Source organism: Rattus rattus, chromosome 1 (genome assembly GCF_011064425.1).
Source record: "Rattus rattus isolate New Zealand chromosome 1, Rrattus_CSIRO_v1, whole genome shotgun sequence".
Lineage (NCBI taxonomy): Eukaryota > Metazoa > Chordata > Mammalia > Rodentia > Muridae > Rattus > Rattus rattus.
The window spans coordinates 271,662,465-271,682,807 of NC_046154.1; the positions used below are offsets into that span (position 1 = coordinate 271,662,465).

General features: G+C 55.7%; 1 protein-coding gene across 1 annotated transcript in view; it reads right to left on the minus strand.

Moving 5' to 3' along the window:
* Positions 1-20,343, minus strand: part of Kmt2d (lysine methyltransferase 2D) — a 39,241-nt gene that overhangs the window by 8,818 nt on the left and 10,080 nt on the right. The window contains exons 13-49 of the mRNA XM_032886113.1: positions 20,158-20,271; positions 19,770-19,880; positions 18,351-18,455; positions 17,322-17,503; positions 16,975-17,139; positions 16,779-16,888; positions 16,643-16,690; positions 15,851-16,072; positions 15,518-15,637; positions 15,326-15,430; positions 14,989-15,119; positions 14,758-14,908; positions 14,538-14,603; positions 14,289-14,399; positions 13,956-14,093; positions 13,769-13,853; positions 13,328-13,569; positions 13,175-13,248; positions 12,932-12,982; positions 11,034-12,848; positions 10,750-10,932; positions 10,538-10,674; positions 8,434-10,340; positions 6,674-6,797; positions 6,458-6,542; positions 6,295-6,361; positions 5,966-6,198; positions 4,746-5,866; positions 2,846-4,634; positions 2,604-2,744; positions 2,315-2,482; positions 1,999-2,158; positions 1,295-1,370; positions 1,013-1,188; positions 773-903; positions 224-356; positions 22-149 (exon numbers count right to left, since the gene is read on the minus strand). Of these exons, the coding sequence (XP_032742004.1) occupies positions 22-149; positions 224-356; positions 773-903; positions 1,013-1,188; positions 1,295-1,370; positions 1,999-2,158; positions 2,315-2,482; positions 2,604-2,744; positions 2,846-4,634; positions 4,746-5,866; positions 5,966-6,198; positions 6,295-6,361; positions 6,458-6,542; positions 6,674-6,797; positions 8,434-10,340; positions 10,538-10,674; positions 10,750-10,932; positions 11,034-12,848; positions 12,932-12,982; positions 13,175-13,248; positions 13,328-13,569; positions 13,769-13,853; positions 13,956-14,093; positions 14,289-14,399; positions 14,538-14,603; positions 14,758-14,908; positions 14,989-15,119; positions 15,326-15,430; positions 15,518-15,637; positions 15,851-16,072; positions 16,643-16,690; positions 16,779-16,888; positions 16,975-17,139; positions 17,322-17,503; positions 18,351-18,455; positions 19,770-19,880; positions 20,158-20,271 (10,905 nt within the window). The remainder of the gene's footprint in view (positions 1-21; positions 150-223; positions 357-772; positions 904-1,012; positions 1,189-1,294; positions 1,371-1,998; positions 2,159-2,314; positions 2,483-2,603; positions 2,745-2,845; positions 4,635-4,745; positions 5,867-5,965; positions 6,199-6,294; positions 6,362-6,457; positions 6,543-6,673; positions 6,798-8,433; positions 10,341-10,537; positions 10,675-10,749; positions 10,933-11,033; positions 12,849-12,931; positions 12,983-13,174; positions 13,249-13,327; positions 13,570-13,768; positions 13,854-13,955; positions 14,094-14,288; positions 14,400-14,537; positions 14,604-14,757; positions 14,909-14,988; positions 15,120-15,325; positions 15,431-15,517; positions 15,638-15,850; positions 16,073-16,642; positions 16,691-16,778; positions 16,889-16,974; positions 17,140-17,321; positions 17,504-18,350; positions 18,456-19,769; positions 19,881-20,157; positions 20,272-20,343) is intronic.

The window sequence follows — 20,343 nt, forward strand, 5'->3', positions numbered from 1 at the left end:
AGACCCTTCTCCCCGACCCACCTGCTTCAAGAGGCTCAAGATGTCTAACTGGCTCTTGAGGGTGTAGCCAGGCAACACTGCATCAAACTGTTTCAGCCAGTCAGGTCCAGTGTCTGGGCCCCTGCCACTCAAACCTTTTTCTTTCCCACCTATAGAAAGGAAGAGGGTCAGTCTTCCAGCACAGCTTCTCTCTGGTCTGAAGGTGGTCTCCTGCTCTACTTACCAGAACCCTCAGTTTCCCCCTTCTTGGGTTCAAGGCCTGCCCGGGCAGGGCCATCTGGGAACAGCACCTCATAGGAGTTGGGGATCTTCATGCTTAGCAGCTCAGCCACGGCTACCATCACACCATTCAGGTTCTGCAGAGGCAGGCAGAAGAGAGGACGTGAGCCAACCCATGGCAGTGTCTGCAGTGAGCACACGGCAAGCACCGATGAGGGCGCTCAGAGCTCCCTGTCCCGCTGAGCTCTCCTCACACAGCCTTTCCTAAGCCATGGCAGGCACACAGAGCTTCGCAGCGAGGAACTGCTGTGGTTGTTTTCACTGTTTCCCAGCTTTCTTTGACCATAGACCCTGCAGACTATGACTGCAGACCTGTGACTGGAGGAGGGGAGGACTTGTAGCATCTGACACTTGACAGTCTGCAGGATGACTGGCTCTGTATCTGTGGATGATGAGCCCTAGGAGGGACCTACTTCCCTCACTGAGCCCAGTTCTTAGCCCAAACAAGCTCTGAAGACTGTCCTCTGACCCTCCAGGTACCCCTGGGACACACCTTGGCAGCGGCGGCAGAGACTGTGAGCATGACTGACACCTCACTCCCCTTGCCCTTCTCCCAAGCTGTGGCGGGCGGTTTTCCAGGGACCTCCAGGTCAAGGACCCCATAAGGTTTGGTATCTGGGAAGACTGGATGGAGAAAAGGAACAGGTATATTCAGTCACTTCCCACCATCACCCTAGTCCCCACGGACTACCCAGTCACACTGTGCCAGTCCCATGCAGGAAGCGGCACATACCAGGGATGCTGGTGCGAGGGATGATAGGGATGACGGGGGAGAGGGCCCGGGTGTCTTGCTCCCACCGGCCAGAGCCCAGCTGAGGGAAACGCGGGGCCTCTTCCCCAAGGATGCTCTCAGGGGATGAAGCTGGCACAATGCTGTCAGGAGAATCGCTGTCCTCATCACTCTCCATTCTGCAGGTTGGATGCGAACAGTGTTGGGCTGGCCTCATGGATTCCCCCTCAGAGCTAGAGACCAGGAGGTGCAGCCATAACTACAACCCTCCACCCTGTTCCCCACCTGACGTCCTCAGTCTGATTGTGAGGGGGCGTAGGCAGGGCAGCCAGCAGGTCCAAGCTCTTCACTTCTGCGGCATCTGAGGGGTGGGAGGGAGGACAGTCAAGTGAGTGCCTCCAGCACCTAGGTCCAGTGAGCTACTGGGATCAACTACCTACTGGACTAACAGTTTGGGGCAGGAGAACTACAGACACTGAGTCTTCCTTGTGTGCCACACTCATTTCAAAACACTTAACAGTACAGGCTAGCTGACTTCATAACCCTGTCGTCTTTTTTTCTTCCTCGGTTTCGACCAGGATCCCAGGGGTGGAGTCACAGTATCTGCATTTACACCCTTTAACAACCGGAGATGAAGCTTAACAGTACCCAGTCTATGAGGAGGACGGACCGCATGGCTCAAACAAGTCACTATTTGGCCCAAGTGTCACAGCTAAGCACGCTCATGCGCTAAGGTTTAAATGCAGGTTAGGCTGGGGTTCCATATCCACAAACGCTGGGCCGTTTCTTCTCAAGATGCCCTCAGACTCACCCTGTCACTTCTGCAGGCCTCTGCCCTTCCAAACAGTCCCTTCCCACCAGTGTCTCGGTGTAAGTGCAGCAAGGCAGTGCACAACCCTTCCCCTTCCTGACACTGAGTGGCAGGCGGGACACCACTCTACACCTTGAACTCACCCATCACGTCCAAGACAGGCCAGCTTCTCACTCACCCTTCAGCGTTCTTTCATTGTCCTGGGCAGAGGCTGCGTCCTTGGGGTGCTCCCCCAGCTCCTCAGAAGGAGTGACACCATTCACCATCTTCTGCTGCACCGATGGGGGGGGGGTGGGGGGCAGCGACGAGGGTGGTGTCGGCGGGTTACTCAGGTTATTCTGGGGGGTGGGGTGGGTGTTGTGTGCAAGACGGCATAGGGAGGCTGGAATAACCTCCTGGCCCCACGTTCCACCAGCATTTCCCTCCAGTCTTTCACCCCCACCTCCAACCCCAACAATCTTATTATTCCCAAAAAATATTGCCATTTTTCTGACCTTGGTGAGCAGCTGAGAATAGTAATCAGGGCCGGTGTGTAGAGCCCCACTTCCAAAGGCCCCCCTGAGCTGGCTCTGCCCACCAACTAGGCAGCCACTGCCAAAGGGAGCGAAGAGGCTAAAGTTGGCGGTGATGGTAGGCTCCGTCAGCGGCAGCTGAGACAGCTCCTAGGGGGCAAGATGACAATGCTGGGAAGCTGTGGCCTCCACAGCCGCCCTTCAGACCTTGGAGCACAGGCTACCCTTCCTCTTAGCCTGAGGGGACCATGGGACAGGCTCCTGGGATCACCTGTTTTAGCTGTTTCAGTAAGGCCTCATTGGCCCTGACACCATCTTCTTTCCGCAGCTTCTTCCGGGAGCTGGCCAATCTGTCACTTGTCTTCTGTACCCGCTTAGGCTTTGCCATCAAAGGCTTTCTTGCGGCTGCATCCTAAACCAGAGAAGTGCCATGAAGGCAGCTGCCTTATCTATTGTGGCCCAGCCCTGCTCCTCTGACCTCCGCTGCCACAGCACTCTATCCAAAGCACGCACCTCTTTGCTGCTGGAAGTACCCTGTAGCTTCTGCTCCTGCCCGGACAGCTTGCTGTCCACGTGTCCATTGATCTCAGCTCGAAGCCCCTCAGGCCCCCGCCCAGCACCAAGCTGCACATTCTTTGCTCGCAGAAGCTTCTGCAAGAGCAGATGCCCAGCCTCCGAGCGGGAGCCTGCTAACAGAAGGTGGTTGCTGGTGCCTGGCGCCCCAGCCGGCTCTCCATTGGCCTCCCTTTTCACTGCCTGTGCACCCAGGGCACACGGCTCTTCCCGAGGCTCCTGCTTGATGCTGAGATGGGATGGCTCATGTGCCACCTGTCCGTTCACCTGCTCCAGACGCCCGGCTGCCAGGCTGCTCTGCTCTGGCTTCTGGGCCTCTGGGAGGTTGTCTGAGGGGTCCCAGGGCCCTAGTCCCTTGCCAAAGAACGCATCTGCAAGCTGGGCAGCAGCAGGTGAGACCCTCCCAGGAGGCAGCTCCGAGGCTGGCCCCTGGGGCTTGGGAGTCCCTGGATGGGTTGGGGTTAGCTGGGCACTGGGGGAAGGTAACTGTGAAGGTCTCTTTGGCTCTTGGGGACTGGAAGGTGGAGGTGTGGGATGAACAGGGCCAAGCACTGGTCCTGTAGATAAGGCTCCTTGTGGGACAGGGAGCCGGGGTGGGCCCTGAGGTCGAGACCCTGCCCCTAGCTCCTGGAGGGGTCCTATCTGAGAAGCAGAAAAAACCCCAGGTTGAGGTTGGCAGCCCAGGAGGCCCTGTAGGGGGGAGGGCTGGGTCCCGGACTCCTGGCCTGGTGGCGTCTGGCGGACTGCCTGGCTCTGCTGCAGCTGCCTCTGCATGAGGAGTGCCTGGAGCTGCTGCTGTTGCTGGGGGCTGAGGTGCCGCAGCTGCGGGGTTTTAGCCAGGACTCCTTGGAGCTGTGCTCGAAGTTGACCCACTGTAGGCATGACTCCAACTCCAGGAGGACCCTGCCCAGACTGAGGGGCAGGTCCCGATTTGGGAGGCTGTGACCCTGTGTTATTTTGAATGGGTCGCTCTAGCCCAAGAGGCTGCTGGGAGCCCAGAAGGTTCTGAGCCATAGGTCCAGGCTGTTCCCCCAAGGAAACAGAGGGTTGGGCCAACAGGTGGGGTCCAGATGGGGCCTCAGAGGACGATCCACTCCCTAGCTGCTGCCCATGGCTTCCTCCACCTGTCGTGTGAAGCAAGTTCACCTGCTGGGGTTGTCCTGGGAGCCTTAGTGGTGGCTGCAACTGCACTGAGGTGGGCTGAGACTGGACAAGCAAGAGCTGGGAGTCTCCAGAAATGGAGGGCTTTACCTCCCCTGGCTCAACAGACATCGACTCAGGTGTAGTCCCCACTGTTGGTGGCCCTCCTTGATGTGCTGAGGGTCCCTCAGTGACCTCTGAGGGAAGTGCTGTCTCTGCAATGTTTTGTTCCTTGCCTGTCAGCAGGAGGGCTGGGCCTAGGGCTCCAGGACTAGGAAAGTGTTGAAGAGGCTTGACTGGCATGCCAGGGCCAAGTGTCACTTGCTGCTGCTGCTGCTGCTGCTGCTGCTGCTGCTGCTGCTGTGGAGATAATAAAGTTCGATTCTGGTTTAACAGGCTCATCTGTTGCTGCTGCTGCTGCTGCTGCTGCTGCTGCTGAAGCTGCAACTGTTGCTGCTGCAGCTGTTGTTGCTGGTGCAGCTGCTGCTGCAAGTGCAGCTGCTGCTGTTGCTGTTGTTGCTGTTGTAGCTGCTGCTGTTGCTGCTGCTGTTGTTGCTGTTGTTGCTGCTGCTGTTGCTGTTGTTGCTGTAGCTGCTGCATCTGTTGTTGCTGTTGCTGCTGCATCTGTTGTTGCTGTTGCTGCTGCATCTGTTGTTGCTGTTGCTGCTGCATCTGTTGTTGCTGTTGCTGCTGTAGCTGTTGTTGCTGCTGTAGCTGTTGTTGCTGTTGCTGCTGTTGTAGCTGCTGTTGTTGCTGTTGCTGCTGTAGCTGTTGCATCTGTTGCTGTTGCTGCTGTAGCTGCTGCTGCTGTTGCTGCTGCTGCTGTTGCTGCTGCTGCTGTAAAGAACCCAAGGCCTGAACACTCATTTTGGGCTGTCCACCATGTGACATCATTCCTTGCTGAAGTTGGGAAAGCCCGGTCATAGATCCCTGCTGCTGCTGCTGCTGCTGCTGCTGCTGGGCTGTGAGCAGCCGGTGTCCCATAAGGCCATGACCCTGCTGTGCCAGCTGAGGGGAGCTCAGCACCCTGGACTGAGTCATAAGCACCTGTCTGTGAGGGCCCTGAGGACCCAAAGCTCCAGAGTGCTGCTGCTGCTGCTGCTGCAGCACTGCCACCTGGGAAGAACCTAGCATGCCCTGGGACCCCTGTGATTGCTGGGGGGACAACTGTTGAACCAGGAGACCCTGGTGGTTGCTGGGAGGCAGAAGGCCCTGAGGCTTAGGACCCAGAGCCTGGTTCTGTCCTACGGGACCCTGTTGTTGTTGGACTGCCACCTGCCCTAAGAGGTGCTGCTGCTGCTGCTGCTGCTGCTGCTGCTGCTGCTGCAGTTTCTGGGCCAGCTGCATTCGTTGTTGCTGCAGCTGTAGTTGCCTTTCCTGTAAAAGCCTTGAGTCAGGTCCAAGGCTTCGGAGAGCAAGATTGCCAGGGAAGAAGCTCCCCGAGGGGCCAGTCAAGGATCCAGCCACACCAGAATGCTGCTGCTGTTGCTGTTGCTGCTGCTGCTGCTGCTGCTGCTGCTGCTGGGCCAAGGTAGTATTGAGGAAAGGACCACCAGACTGTCCAGGTAGTACCATGCCCCCTGGAGGCAGACGAAGACCTCCAGCTTGTCCACCGGGAGGTGCCTGTGGCGGCTGTAACCCATGGCCAGGGAGCAGCTGGCCAGGGTGTTTGGTGAGTACCCGAGGATTTTGAGAAGGGCTGACAGCCAGTACTGCTGAGTGCTGCTGCTGCTGCTGCTGTTGCTGCTGCTGCTGCTGCTGCTGCTGCTTGTTCCGATATTCTGCCATGAGATTTGTATGCTCTTTCTGCTGTTTTCGGACCTAACGTAGGAGGGTTGGAGAGGTCAGCCTGGGGACTGCCCACCCTGCCATCCCTTCCCCCTGGTCTGGGTTATCTAAGCTGAACTGCTCTCTCCCCACCTGGTCCAGCTGCTTCTGGATCTTGCTCTGCTGCTCTGTGACCAGCTTGAGCTTCTCAGCGTCGGCTTCTGGGAACTCACGGCCAGCCTTTTTGGCGGTGCGCTGCTTGGCACACAGAGCCTTCCGAGACTTGCGGTGCACACCAATCTGCTCCTCCAGCACCTTCAGCTGCATCTGTAGGAGCTGCTGGGTATGGAACAACCACTCCTCATACTGCCGCTGATCAGCCTCATCTGGGGACAGAGCTTCTATGTTAAGATGCACAAAGCAATGGCCTCCCCCCAGACTCCTCGGCGCCGCTCTGCACCTCCTTCTCTGCCCGTACTCACTGATCACTCCCTGGGCAAACGTGGGTGGGTTGGGACGAGGCTGGGAAGGGTCACTGGCATTGCGTTCCTGTGGGAAGAGAGATTTTTAGAAGGTCATTGTTCATGGCAGGCCCTAAGAGAAGTAGCCCGGTGAGACAGTACACAGGTCTCCATTTCCCCTTACCTGGCCACTCCCAGCTGCCGCATGGTTCTGAAGATCACTGCCAGACGCCCCAGAGAGCCTCTGCGCCAGCAGCGACACTTGCTGCCTACAGTTTATAAAGCAGAGGGGATTCTGGGGTCAGTGAGGGCACAGGTCACACACAAACGGGCATGCTGGGAGGAAACCAGGACAACAGACATCATAGCGAAGTCAGCCCCACCCAGCCCTGAGTCTCACCTGTTCATACCAGGGGCCACCCCGATGCTGCCCTGAGCCATCACTTTCTTGATGCCTTTCAAAGCTACCATCTTGGCCTTTGCAATAGGATCAATGATGTCTTCTGCAGCAAATTTGTCCAGGTCTGAGAAAGGAAGAAATAAAGAAACTGGGTCTGAGAGCCAAGGCCCCACAGCCATGGCTGCTTTTCCAATGCCCTGCCCCCTACATAAGAACAATGATGTGTCAAGTCCACTCAGTAGGCCAGGAACTTGGTGATGCAGCACCAGTGACCCTGAAACACGGTCCTCGTATCTGTCTGCACACTGTAAGAAGACGGGAGTCAGCGGGCATCTGTTCAGTCAGCCGGCGTGCGTCACTCTACTGGTTTACACCTCAGTGTCTCTCACTTGATGAGAGACAAAGATTGCTACTCTGCCTACCTCCCAGTGCTAGAGAGGATCCCGAGACAAGAATAAGGGAGCACTTTCTGAGCCAGCCTCTTTCAAGTAGTATTCTAAGACCAACACAGCCCGCTTACCCAAGGTAAAGGCACCGTGGCAAAGCCTTAGACAGCAGTTGTTTGTGACACAAAACATCACCCAACAGCCTGCTGTCCTGCTAGTCTAGGACTACAGTGGTGTGGTGCACATCTGCAATTCCAGCACATGGTGTCTACCATACAGGATTTTATATTTAAGACCAGCCTGTGCTATATAGTGAGACCCTGCCTTAAAAAACAAACCAAGGATAAACCAAGTATGGCAGCATATGCTTATAATTCTAGTACTTGATGGCTGAAACAGGAGAGTCCTAAATTCAACATCACCCTCGAACACAGATACAGAGAGTCTGAGGGTTAAGCCCTGGGGAACATGAGATCCCACCTCCCGTTCTACTCTTATCCCCTCCCCATCAAACAAACAAAACCATAAAGCAAGCATGAAATAACCAAAAAAACAAAAACCAAACCTAAAACCCTACACTTTGTTTTTGGGGTGCTTTTATTTAACTATTTATTTGGGAAAGGGTCTCCCTATATAGCTCTGGCTGTCCTGGAACTCAGTATGTAGAATAGACTGGCCTTCAACAGGCAAAGATCCTGCTGCCTCTGTCTCTCGGTGCTGTGGTTTGCACCACCATGCCCAGCCTACACTGTTGTATCTCTCCTGCTTGGAAAACTGACCCTCAGCTTTGCAAAAGACGAATTAATCTCATGCTCATGAAATTTTAATGCCAGTAAGTTCGGACCCAGTTCTCCTACTTGTATAAGCTCAGACAGGTTACTTAATTTATGCCTCAGTTTCCTCATCTACAATCAAAACCAACTAGACTTATTTCATGAGTCTGTTATGAATTCAAGCATTTGGTGGCAAATAGCACCCAGCCCAGTAACTATTCAATAACACTGTCATTTTGAGGAGCTCCTCACTACAACCCACTGAACAAGAGCAGTGCCGCTCTCTACCACACTCACTGCCTGACACAGCTTCATTTAACCTCACGCACCTTGACTGCACATCCATTTCTCTCCCAGTTCCAAACTTAACCAGACATAAAGCCTTTGCTCATCAGGTTCGTTCCATCCATCCATCCATCCATCCATCCATCCATCCATCCATCCACCCACCCACCCACCCATCTCTCCTCTTAAAAGCCTCGACATTCTTACAGTGCTTTGCTATTTCAGCCAACATCCCTGGTGTCCCACCTCCCTTAACTAGACTGAGTGCCCACTTGGTGATAAGCAGCATCAGACTTACAAGCCAATGTGGATTTACCTGTGTCTGGGAAGAAACTGTTAGCCAGCTGCTGCTGCTGCATCGCCAGCTGCTGGGGCTTCATGCACATGGATGCTGGCATGGCATTCATGGGCTTCTGTGCTAATACTGGCTGTGAGCTCTGCTGGGGCACCAGGCCTGTCTGCCCCGCTTGCTGCCCACTTAGCATATGCCCTTGGTTAGACACCATAGCCACAGATGGGGCCAGGCGCTGCTGAAGGGCATGAGCTGGTGACTGGGCAGCCATCATCGACTGCCCCAGGCCTGGCTGTCGGGTACTTCCAAGACCCAGAGCAAGCTGCTGTGGTGGCCCAGACTCATGTGGCAAGGGCAGGGCCTGGGCAGGGCCTGGTACGGGAAGGAGGGGATGCTGGTGTTGCTGTTGCTGCTGCTGCGGCTGTGCAGGGAGCACAGTCTGTGCTGAAAGCTGCTGCCTCTTCTGCAGCTCCTTCTTCTCGTGCTCCAAAAGGTCCTCAATGAGCAGGGGCAGCTCGCTGGCTACCAGTGAGCTCTCCATCTTGTCCAGCTCATCCCCAGGTGCTACATTTCCACTTGGCAAGGTTAGGGTTCCACTTTCTAGCTCAAACTTTTCTAGAAGAGAGGATCCAGCTGAGCCACTCAGTGAGCTGGGGTTCAACAAGTGAGCTGGGGTTCCTCCTGTGGCCCCAAATGGGCCCTTCTCAGCTGTGTGTCCACTGCTGGGGAACGGTCCTGTCCCTACTCCTACTCGAGTGTCCCGGCTACCCATCACAGTCTGCCCTGGCTTCAGACCCAGGCTGAGGGGAGTGGCAGGAGGAGCTGCCTCCACCTTGGGGGTATTAATGGTGAACTGGCAAGGAGAAGGATGGCGTCCTCCCTCCTCCACTTTGGGCTTCACCTCAGGGAGCACAGATGTGAGGCGAGGCTCAGAGTTATCAGGGGCAGGTGGAGGGCGTTGTTCCTCAGGCCCCAAGGATATTGGCTCCACCCCCCGAAGCAGGGCTTCTCGCTCAGCCTTCTCATTTGCTGACTCCACCAGTCTTAGGTGCTCATTAAAGATGTCCTTCTTGTCACCAGTATCGAGCTCAGGGTCAGTATATGCTAGCAAGTCAAATTCATCTCCGTTCAGGAGGTCATCTAGGTGAGGGTCATTGGTCTCCAGGTGCTCCAGGGTGCCCAATTCATCATCACCCTTGGCCACATCCACACCCAGGCCCAGGTGAGCCAGCTCTTCATCGTCCTCTAGGGCCTTGTGGGCATCGAAGTCATCGTCCAGTTCAGGATCCTCGCAAGGCAACTTCCCAGCCTCCAAGGCCAGAGGAGGACGACCAAGGTCAGTGCTCGATGGTGGGCGGCTGACCAGTTCCAAGCCAGCTGGTAGGGTAGGACCCTTGGTATGGGGCGTCTGATGGAGGCTGTTGTTCAACTCAGGGGCTGGTGGGGCTGAGGGCTTTTGAGGGGGAAGGCCTGAAACAGCCAGGCCCCGAAGACCTTCAGGAGCCAATCGATGGGGCTCCTCACTTACTGGGTAAAAACGGGGCCTCTGAGGGGGGCCTTGACCAGGAAACGGAGATACCCCAGGTCCAAGTCCTTTCTGTACATTATGTCGTAACTCAATGAACTGAGCAGGACCAGCCGGACCAGGAACTGGCTCAGCAGGGCCTGGAAGGCGGGTGGGGATTCCTGCCAAGGGGGAACCTAGTGCTTGGCGGCCAAGTTCAGGTCCAGGAGTTGATGGGAATCGAGCAGACATGGCAAGTCTCATGGAGGTTGCTGCTGCCGCTGCTGCCTGCTGCTGCTGCCACAGTTGTTGTTGCTGTTGCTGCTGCTGTTGTTGCTGCTGCTGCTGCTGCTGCTGCTGCTGTAAGGGCAGGGACCCAGGATAGGGTGTTCGCTGATAGAAGGCCTGGGAGCCTCCAACAAGTTGCCTGGAAAAATATACAATAGTCTATGAGAATCAATCAGCATGGAGGGCAAGAGCAGAGTGCTTAGGCTAGTGAGGAAAGACAAAAGAGAGGGAAAGGAGGAGGAAGAGAAAGTCATAACAGAAGAGTCAGTGACAGGAGAAAGACCTGAGGCAGAATATAGTGATGGTAAAATCACACACATAATCCTGGAACCTCACCTGCTGTTCATGTCCATGGAAGAAGGTGTGGCTGGTGGAAGTGGCCGAGAGAGTCGATCATCACTGGAGAAGGCTCCTGGTCCCAGGATGGGACCACCTAGCTTGCTTGAGGGTAGCCCCACAACGCTGTTCCTATCCTAGATGACAGGAACGGATGAAGGTGTAGCCACCTTCAGGGCGATGGCCCCACCACCCCTTGCCAATCTACCTACCTGAGACCCAGTGAAAGGGGTCTGGGCTCGACTCAGCTGGTCAAAGGCAGGGCCGCTGGGTTCAGCACCCCAGTTGCCTGGAGGCCCCACTGCACCTGCAGCTGCTGCAGCTGTCTCCTTCTCCTGCCGCAGGGTGTTCCGCTGGATCTGCTGTCGAATCAGCAGTTCCCGTAGTCGCTGGCGCTGTCCGGAAAACAGAGAAGTCAGTCCAATCCACTCCAACCATAGGGCTGGTAGAGGGTGGGTATGGGCACCGTGGATCCAGATGTAGGAGATCTGCGCACCTGCCGTTGCTTCTCCAGCTCTGTCTGGCTGAGGCTGGACATGCCTGTGTCCTGGGCACTTGAGAGTTCAGGTGTTGCCACAGAGCTACTACTCATTGTAGCTCCTGGGTCTTCTCTCTTCTCCACTGGAGAGGTGATGCCTACCCTTTGTGAGGCTCCATGTGACAAGTAGGGGAGGGATCCATCAGGTGTGGGAGGTGGCAGAACGGATGCGGGGCGTAGTGGGGACAGCCCATAGCCCTCCCCTGTGGGCCCGCTATTGGGCCCCAGGGGGCTGCCTGATGGGTGAAAGTTCCCCGTGGCTACTGCGTAGTTTGTGCTTTGAGGCTTGCCCAAGGTGGGGCCAGGCCCAAAATGGCTGTTGATCCCATGGGGTGAAGGGAGACCAGGCTGAGGGACAGGGGGTTTTAGGGAAGGCTCCCCTACCCCCTGTGGGAAAGTGAACCGCATGGGAGATGGGGTGCCCGCAAATGTGCCTGTCCCAGGAGAACGGGCAAAATGAGTGGGCTGCCCACTTGGGACCTTGGCATGGAGTTCACCTGCTGGGCCAGAGGGCAGGGCTGCTGGGAAGCCCCCAGCTCCCAGCGGTGTGTGGGCTAGGGGCCCAGCCTTAAAGGCAACTTCAGGGGGCTGGGGTCGGGGTGGCTTATGCAATGGAGCAAAGGGATCACGAGACTGAGGGCGTGAGGGTGGGCGAGAGTAAGGGTCAGGAGACTGGAAGCGAGGGGTCACAGGAGATGGGCAGAAAGCCTCAGTCGACAGAGGACGTGGGGTCAATGGGGACTGGGAACTGGACTGGGACTGTGGACTGGCGGGCACTCTGGAGAAAGGGTCAGAGGGCAGTGAGCGGGGAGGCGGGGCACAGCAGCTCTCAGGGGGTGGTGGCTGGGGCCGAGGAGTCAATGGGGGCTGGGCATAGGGGTCAGGGTATGGGCCAGAACGAAAGATATCTGGATGGTTGGGAGGAGAAGGGGCCAAAGCCTGGGCAGGGGGTGGCTCCTGGGCCCGTAAGCCCAGGCCCGGGCTCTGGGGCTCTACCTGAGATGCCCGAGGGGTTAGGGGGGCTTTGAAGACATCAGGTGCCTTTAACTCCAGGCCACCCAGATGGGGACCTGAAGAAGGTGAGTCAACACAGCCCAGGTTCGGGGGACCATAGCCAGGAGAGGATGCCCCAAGCTCTTCCTTCTTCACTTCTAGGGACTTCCGGGACTCCCCAAAAGGCAGGGGTGAGAGCAGAGGCTCAGAAGCCTTGCCTCCCGCTACCCCTGGGCTCTCAGGCACAGCCAGGTTGTCCAATGAGGGGCAGCGAGGTTTGAGGAAAGGGTCAGGCGTGGAAGGCTGGTGTCTGGGGGTACCCGGTGGGGTAGTATGAAATTCCCCTGGCTGGCCAGTCCCAGGTCGAGTTGTGGTACCCAGCATTGGGGGCTGGACAGGGGCTCCAGTAGGGCTTGGGTAAGGAGGATAAGTGGGTGGTGCCGCAGAGAAGCGGGGCTCCGGGGCGTAGGCAGGGGCCAGTCCAAAGGGGTCCTGCGAAGGCACTTGGGCGGGCACCTGGGGCGGGAGCTTGAGGAAGAGCTCACCAGGTGAGTCAGGGCCGGGTACTGTGCCCGCTGGTGGCTTCAGGAACCCGTCCGCAGAGGTAGACAAGCCAGCAGGGGTGGTGGGGCTGCCAAGGAAAATGGTGGGGGCCGCAGCAGGAGGCGGACTGCCCAGTGCCCCTGGCTGGGAGGGAATGCGGAGATGGAGGGCCGGTCGATCAGTCTTCCGGGCTATGTCGCCCATCTTGGCTTGCTTGCTGATCTGGCTCTCAGCCTGCTACAGAGACCAAGTGGAGCAGTCAGGCTGCTGACTGAAGGTATGATCCACATCCCTCAATCCTAGCAAAGTCACCCACTCACCTTTTGCACCTTGTTGATGCGGTGAGCAGCCCGGTTATCTTTGGCCTTTTGCTGAGGGACACAGGACACAACATAGGGCTTCATGCTCAGCCTCCAGCCAAGCTCCATCCCTCCTATCAAACCGCCTCCCCAGAGGTCAGTCCCTCACCCAGGTGCTTAGGGGATGACAGGAAAACAAGGACCTGAAGGAAGCACCTAAAAATGCTTCTACTTCAGGCTTCTAGCTGGCCCATGCTGTCTTACCAGGTAGGGGGCTTTGTCAGCAGCTGGAACCTTTCTCCAGAGCTTCATGATTTGTTTACATCGGCTAGACCAGTCTGGGGAGCAGAGAGGTCAAGTCAGAGGAGACCCCTCCACCTGCCCCAGGCTGTTTCCCTTGCCCTCACCCAGAAATACCTGGGTAATCTTGCTTGAGATTAGGAAAGTTAATGTTGGCGTAGAGTACAGGTGAAATAGTGGAGAGCTGGCCCAGTTCCTCATCTTTCTCCCAACGCTGCAGACTCCGCTGGTTATAGGACAGCCCGTCGCCCTCGCCCTCTGTGGTAGGTGTGGTGGGGGTGGAGGGGGTGGTACCCCCTGAGCCTGTCCAAGGGCTGTCTGGCTCACCGGGTTCTGGGCTAAAGAAGCCCCCGCGCTCCCTGGGGCGCAGGGGCAGAGAGTCATATAGGGCAGGGATTTCAAGACTCACCCCAGACAAACTGCGCAGAACCCCAAGCCCCTGCTTTGCCCCACTTAAGGAAGTCCTATGGCTCAAAGTCAAAAGGAGGCAGAGCAGGCAGCCACGTGGAGGGAAAGGATAACAGGGAACACCAAAGACAGTTAAGCATAGAAACCAACCTAGAATCCAAGAAGGGGGACTGGCAGAGGCCTGGGTAGGAGTCCATTGGGCTACTGGAGGGGAGACTGCCCAGGGCGAGCCCACCTGCAAGAGCATCAGGGTCAGAGGGGAAGAAGCCGCTCAGCCGCTCAGTCACAAGGCTGGCTACAGCAGGCAGACTTGCAGCCCACCTCCTGCCAGAAGTACCTTGGAGAAAGGGCCTCTGCAGTGGCGTACGGCTACCTTCTAGGCCAGGAGTTCCACAACCCAAATGCTGTTCTCGTTCTGAGCCCAGGACATCCTTAAAGAGCTGCTGCAGGTCCTTAGACTCCATTTTGGGCAGTTCTGTGGGAGAATGACAAGGTATACATGCTGCTGAGCTGTGTAAGAGAGGGTCACACATCACCACTGATCCACAGCTCATAGCCAAGGAGTGTAAGCAGGCCGCTCCCACCAGAGCAGTACAGATCCAGGCCACAGGTGGGGCCTTCTTTTCCCATGGAGGACCCTCATACCCAGAAGACCCCACGCAGGCCTCACCTTCTGTGGGAATCCTGTCTAAGTCAGAGCTAAGCACTCCTTCACCCGGGGTGCCTGGCTTCTCAGGGTCACTGGGCACTGGGGATGCCTTTACAGCCCCATCCTCAAGCCCTATAATACCAGAAGAGAGTACCATCAGCAGAATGGAGACACAAACACCCTTCAAGCCGATAGGAACCACAGGAGACAAAACGGTGTCCACTGATAACAAGCAAGAGCAAGACAGGGCCCAATCCCCGCAGCCCTCACCTGCTACGTCAGTCGTGCCCTCAGGCCCGTGGGACTCCTCATCTGCAACGTCTGGACCATCATCTCCTAAGAGCAAGAGTCCCACTCCAATCAGGACGAGCGACGCCTGATGCCCACCCTTAGTTAATACCCCACCCACTCCCACCTCCAGACACCCTTGCCAGCTACAAGGCAGAAGGGAGACTGGACACCTCAGAACAGTTCATTGTTATTAACTAACCTTTGTGCAAGGCTGTCACAAGCTCCTTCCGATCTGAACCTCCGTCCCCTCGGGGTTTTGAGGTCCCCAGTCCAAAGCCTGGACGGCCCACCCCAACTGCAAACAGGGCCTTCCGACTCAGGTCCAGCAGTTCCTTTCCAAAGAAAGCTTCCTGCAGGAAGCATCAAGAGAAATGATTTCTTGATGGCCTGCGGGTACAGCCGGCCCTCACTGCAGGATTGTGACACCTACCTGCAGGTAAGCAGGGAACATGTCCTCCAGCTTGCTCTTTCTGCGTCCTCGTCGCTGTTGCTTCTTCTTCTCGTCCCCCTCAGCGAGGCTCTGCTCCACAGAGCCCTCTGCAGGCAGGTCAGCAGGCATCACTGCAGACAAGAGGACGACTCAGGCTTTCTGGAGACACATGGCTGGCTTCAACTCTTACCTCTGCCTTGGTTCCCCAACCAACTAGACCTCCCCCCCCACCCCCCTTTCTCAGGGTGAGTTCACACTCTGGCCTCACTGCCATTGCCCCGTGCGCTGTGATCCCCACCTTCTTCCCAGAGCCCCCTGGAGCCCTCACCCGTCTCACCCTCGTCGGGCTGCCCGTCCCCACTCGATCCTTCCGCCTGTGCAGCAGGTCCCCTCTTCACTCGGGTATGAGACTTCCGCTGCCGGATCATGAAACCCCCGATGCCTGTGGGCAAACACAAGCAAGAGTGAGCAGCCACCAGAACCTGTGGGCTGCCCTTTACTGCCCTACAACACCGCTCCAGGGCCTCACCCGGCCGATAGGGTTTGCGCTTGCGCTTTTTGCTTTCCTCTGTCTCTTCTTTGCCAAGTTCTACATCAGGGCTGGCGGGGCCTTCTAGTTTAATTTCACATTCCATTTGCTCAACACCACCTGCACGTAACAGAAGAAGATAGGCAGATCAGAGAAATGGGTCCTTTTATTCTTGTTATGCTGAAGAGGGAACCCAGTAACCTGCCACAGTGCCACCTGAGCAAGACGAAGTGCTAGTGGAGACCAGGAGTGGCTCTGTAGCCCCTACCCAACATCCCAACTCAAATGGGCTGTGTCTCCCGCTATCTGCCTTTCTCTGAGCCCCAGCCCAACCTTCACCCTTGAGCAGCTCCTCAGTGTCCAGGTCCCCATCCTTCTTGTCATCAGGGCCAAGGGCATCTGAGGGCTCAGAACCCTCCAGCCCTGCCTCGCCTGGGAGGCCTAGCCGTCCTCGCCGCTGGCGCCGCTTGTGCAGTGGTGACATGGTCAGGTTACGCAGCACCGCCATGCCAGTTTCTGTCAGCCACACACCCTCGAAGCGAAAGAACTGGGGCTCTGGACAACAGGGAAGAACATATGACCCCTGGACAGAGGCCCCAGGGAAACCAAAACTCCACATGTCAACCCATGTTCCCAACTGAGACACAAGCAGTGACAGACAAGTCCTGTCTGTTTCTAAGGACTGAGATAGCAGGCCACTAAAGGCTCTAGCAGTGACTGAGGGATCCTGAGATGAGTCTGCTGTTAGAGAAGCCTAGCTATGTCCAGAACCTACTAACCAACCACAGGTTCACCAAACGGATTCTCTAGCTGTCAAGAGACAGGAAGGCCTCTACTTGATGAACGCCAGCATACTTGTTAAGAGTGCTGCCCACACTGTGGCGGAAAAGATGGCCTTGTCCCTTCTGTGAGAAGAAAGCTGTGCTCTCTGGAATGAGATTCGTGTAGTAAAGAAGCTCATTAGCTGATTTGCCTGCTGAAGGAACCATGTCTGGGAATAGGAAAACCTTGGTTCTGATCATAACTCTGCCACTGACTTGGCCATTTCCCCTGAGTCTTTAAGAGTTTGGAGGTTGGAGCAGAGGAGATGTCTATGGTCTCAGCTAGTCTGGTTTGCTGGCTTACCTGGCTCTTTTACCTTCACAGGTACCAACTCTGGTGGGGCAACAGGTACTGTGGGAGGAGGACAGACCAAAGGCAGCTCAGGACACTGTCCAAGGAGACACTCACAGCCTCTGTCCCTCTCCAACCCGATACTCACCCACAGGCTTCACCACGTAGGGCTGGCAGGAGACGCAGTCAAAGCCCTCGTCGGCAGCCTGCTCTACTTCATCCTCTGTGAACAGGCTCTCGCAGCCAGCGTGCATCCACCTGGGGAGGAGGAAGTCGAGGATGAGCCTCGGCAAGGCCAGCCAACAGCAGCTCTCGGGGCTGCCTGAGGAGGAAGGTGCCCTCACCGTTCACAGTGGCGACACTGGATCAGCAGGTCTTCCTCCACATAGGGAGCGTGACAGATAGGACAGGTCACCAGGCTGGCACATGGCCCACAATGTGTGTAACTATTCTGCCATTCACAGTGGAAGCCAGGGGAGGCGGCCCCACACTGCATACACGACACACACCTAGTAGAAGCAGAAAGACCTTCAGCACCCAACCTAGGACCCCAGAGACGCCCCACTGAGAACCATCCCAGCAGGCTGCTCTCTGTAACACAGGGCACCGTGCATTCAACATTGTGTCTGCTCTAAGGGTCCCTCAGGCTCATTCTCCATCTCCTGTCAGACCCCAGGCTCCTTCTCCTTACCACTTGCACTTCCAGCCACCCTTGGGCACAGTGAGCAGTGGGGGGTCCAGGCAGTATGTGTGGTAGCTAATGTCACAGTCGTCACAGAGCAGCAGGCGTGAAGGGTCGGAGGCCTGGCCGCACACCTCGCACACGATACACTCCACACAACGCCAGCCCTTAAGCAGCATCACCTTGGTGATCTGGGCAGAAAAGACACACCTCAGCTCAGTGGTGCGGGAGGGTGTGCAGAGCTCACACACTCGCAGGCAGGCAGATCTCTGAGCACACAGGGCTTTGTAGAGAGCACTCTGACATCTAAAAGTGCCTCTCTAGACCCCCAGGAGCTGAGCGAACAGAGAGCCTCTGGCCACAGCCTCCCTGCGTGAACAACACCTCTGTCATTAAGCAGGCACCAAACCGACAAGGTTAATTCCCCTCGATTTTTCTTCACCTTTTAGAACCTGTTACTAATACGAGCCAATAAATGTTACTAGTGTATTAATAAGTTGGTAGTTTTAGGACTGATTAGACCTTAGGTTAAAGACAATGCTACCTCTCTGTGCATGTGGAGCTGCAGTTTCGATCCCCTGATCTACTTCCAGCCTGCACCATGGTCTGGTTTTGTTATCTGTCTGGTTTGAGACAGGGTCTCACTATGACTTGGGGCTCACTATGTACACCAGGCTGACCTCAAACTCACAAAGATCTGCCTGTCTCTGTCTGAGATTAAAGGTATGTGCCACTACTCCTGGCCGTAACGCATGTTTTCTACTAGTAAATCAAGTGTCAGCTGGTGAGATGGCTCAGCAGATAAAGGCCCTTGCCACCAAGCCTGATGACCTGAGTCTGACCCCTGGAATCCACATGGTGGAAGGAGAGAAATGATCCAAGTTGTCCTCTGACCTCAACAATTATACCCTGACATGTGTGTTCCCCCTTCCCCCACCAGATAAATAAATGTCATAAAATAATGAAATAGTGTGGGGCATTAGGATAATAGAGAACTGACTCTACCTACTGCCCATACATTCCAGGCCCTGAGCTTACCTTGCTGTTGACACAGTACGGGTGATAGCACTGAGAACACTGCGAACAGGCCAAGAGGTGGCCCTCGGCACCCCGGCCAAAGCTGCCACACACCACACACATGTCCTGCAGAGGAACAAAAACCCCAATGTGCAAGTATGCCTCTGCCTCTCTGTCTTCTGTCTGTCTCTGTCCCTATGTCTGTCTATCTCGAGGTAGGGGATGAAAACAGTATATGGAGGGAGTCAAAGTCTTCCTCTATTATATTGCACCCTTTTTTTGAGACACAGTCTCACTGAACCCAAAGTTCACGATTCCGACTAAGCTAGCTAGCCACAAGCAAGCCCCTGCGACCTCCCTCCCCGAACACTGGTACTGACATGCATGGCCAGAGCCAGCTTTTAAATAGGTCCTGGGGATCTAAACTCAGGCCTCTTGTTTGCAGAGCAATCATTACTCCAAAGCCATCTACCCAGCCCTGTAAACATGTCTGTTGTCCCAGTCCCAGCCAAAGACCAGGGAATCAGAAGTCCATCCCAAAGTATTAAGACAGCACTAGGTCACCAGGAGTCCCTTACATCTTCCTCCCAATTCAGAAGAGCTGTGCCCCTAGGAAACCTTCCTGGTCTAATTGAGTAACTAGAAATATAGTCTATCACCAGTTTAAGGAGTTACAGGAAGACCAGCCAGGGTAGAGACTTGTTCAGTAAGAGCTGTTTGTGACAACAAAGAAAGTAGGCTCAAGGGGTTGGGGATTTAGCTCAGTGGTAGAGCTCTTGCCTAGGGGAAGTGCAAGGCCCTGGGTTCAGTCCCCAGCTGGGGGAAGAAAGTAGGCTCAAGATTATCTGGGGGCGGGGTTGGGGATTTAGCTCAGTGGTAGGGCGCTTGCCTAGCATGCACAAGGCCCTGGGTTCGGTCCCCACCTCCAAAAAAAAAAAAAAAAAAAAAAAAAAAAAAAGATTATCTGGGGGCAACTGCACAGGATCCCTGGGCTACATTCCCTACCCTTTCCAGTCCTTTGCAGCATTTACAAGCCATCTCACCAGGTAGGCATCCAAACAGGCAAACTAAGCCCCGGATTCTTTCCATCCACCTGCTCAGCAAAGTAAACTCATGAGCAAGCACACACACACGCGCACACACACACACACACACACGCACACACGCACACACGCACACACGCACACACGCACACATGGGGGGGAGCGAGATGGAGCGATGGAGAAGGTGACATAGAGCAGTGGAGAGAGAGATGGCGAGATAAGAGAGAGGGCAAGATGGAGAGATGGAGAGAGAGAGAGGGTGAGAGAGAGAGAGAGGGTGAGATAGAGTGATGGGGAGAGAGAGATGGCAAGATAGAGATAGAGAGAAAGAGAGCGCATGCGCTCAGCATGCCTTCTCTTACTGCTAAAGCTGGGTCATTGCAGCTCAGTACAGTACCTGCATTAGGACAAATTTGTCTGTGTTAGAGAAGAGAACCACGGTATTTTGCATGGTGTCATCATCTTCCTCCTCCTCCTCCTTGCTAGGAGAACTATCAATATCAGCCACCTTAATAAGCAGAAAGTTGTAGAAAGTGAAGAAGAAAGTCCGCCTCGGCTAAGCTGCCCTCTCTCCCATACTCAGAAAACAGGTGTGAATGCCTGGCTAAGCTAAAGGCCTGAGAGACAGAACACTGACTCCCCTGCTGGGGGCCCATGGCAGAGGTTTTAAGAATCCTCAGGGCAAACAACGGACTGACAGGATTCTAAGCATGCTTAACTTTTAAGGAACATGAGGCATGCTTGGGGGGCGGGGTGTGTGTGTGTGCAAAGTCTGTCCTTACTACCAGTGTCTCAATGGAAGAAGTGGTTGATTTTAGTCGGGCCCGTCCTCTCCCTCGTCCTCCATGTGCTGCTCCTCCACGAGGCCGGCGTCTTCCTGGGAAACTGCTACTCCGACCCTAAGTGATGGGAGAGGCCCATTACAGGACTGGGTATGTTGGACCCACAGGCTTGGAGGGAAAGATGACAAA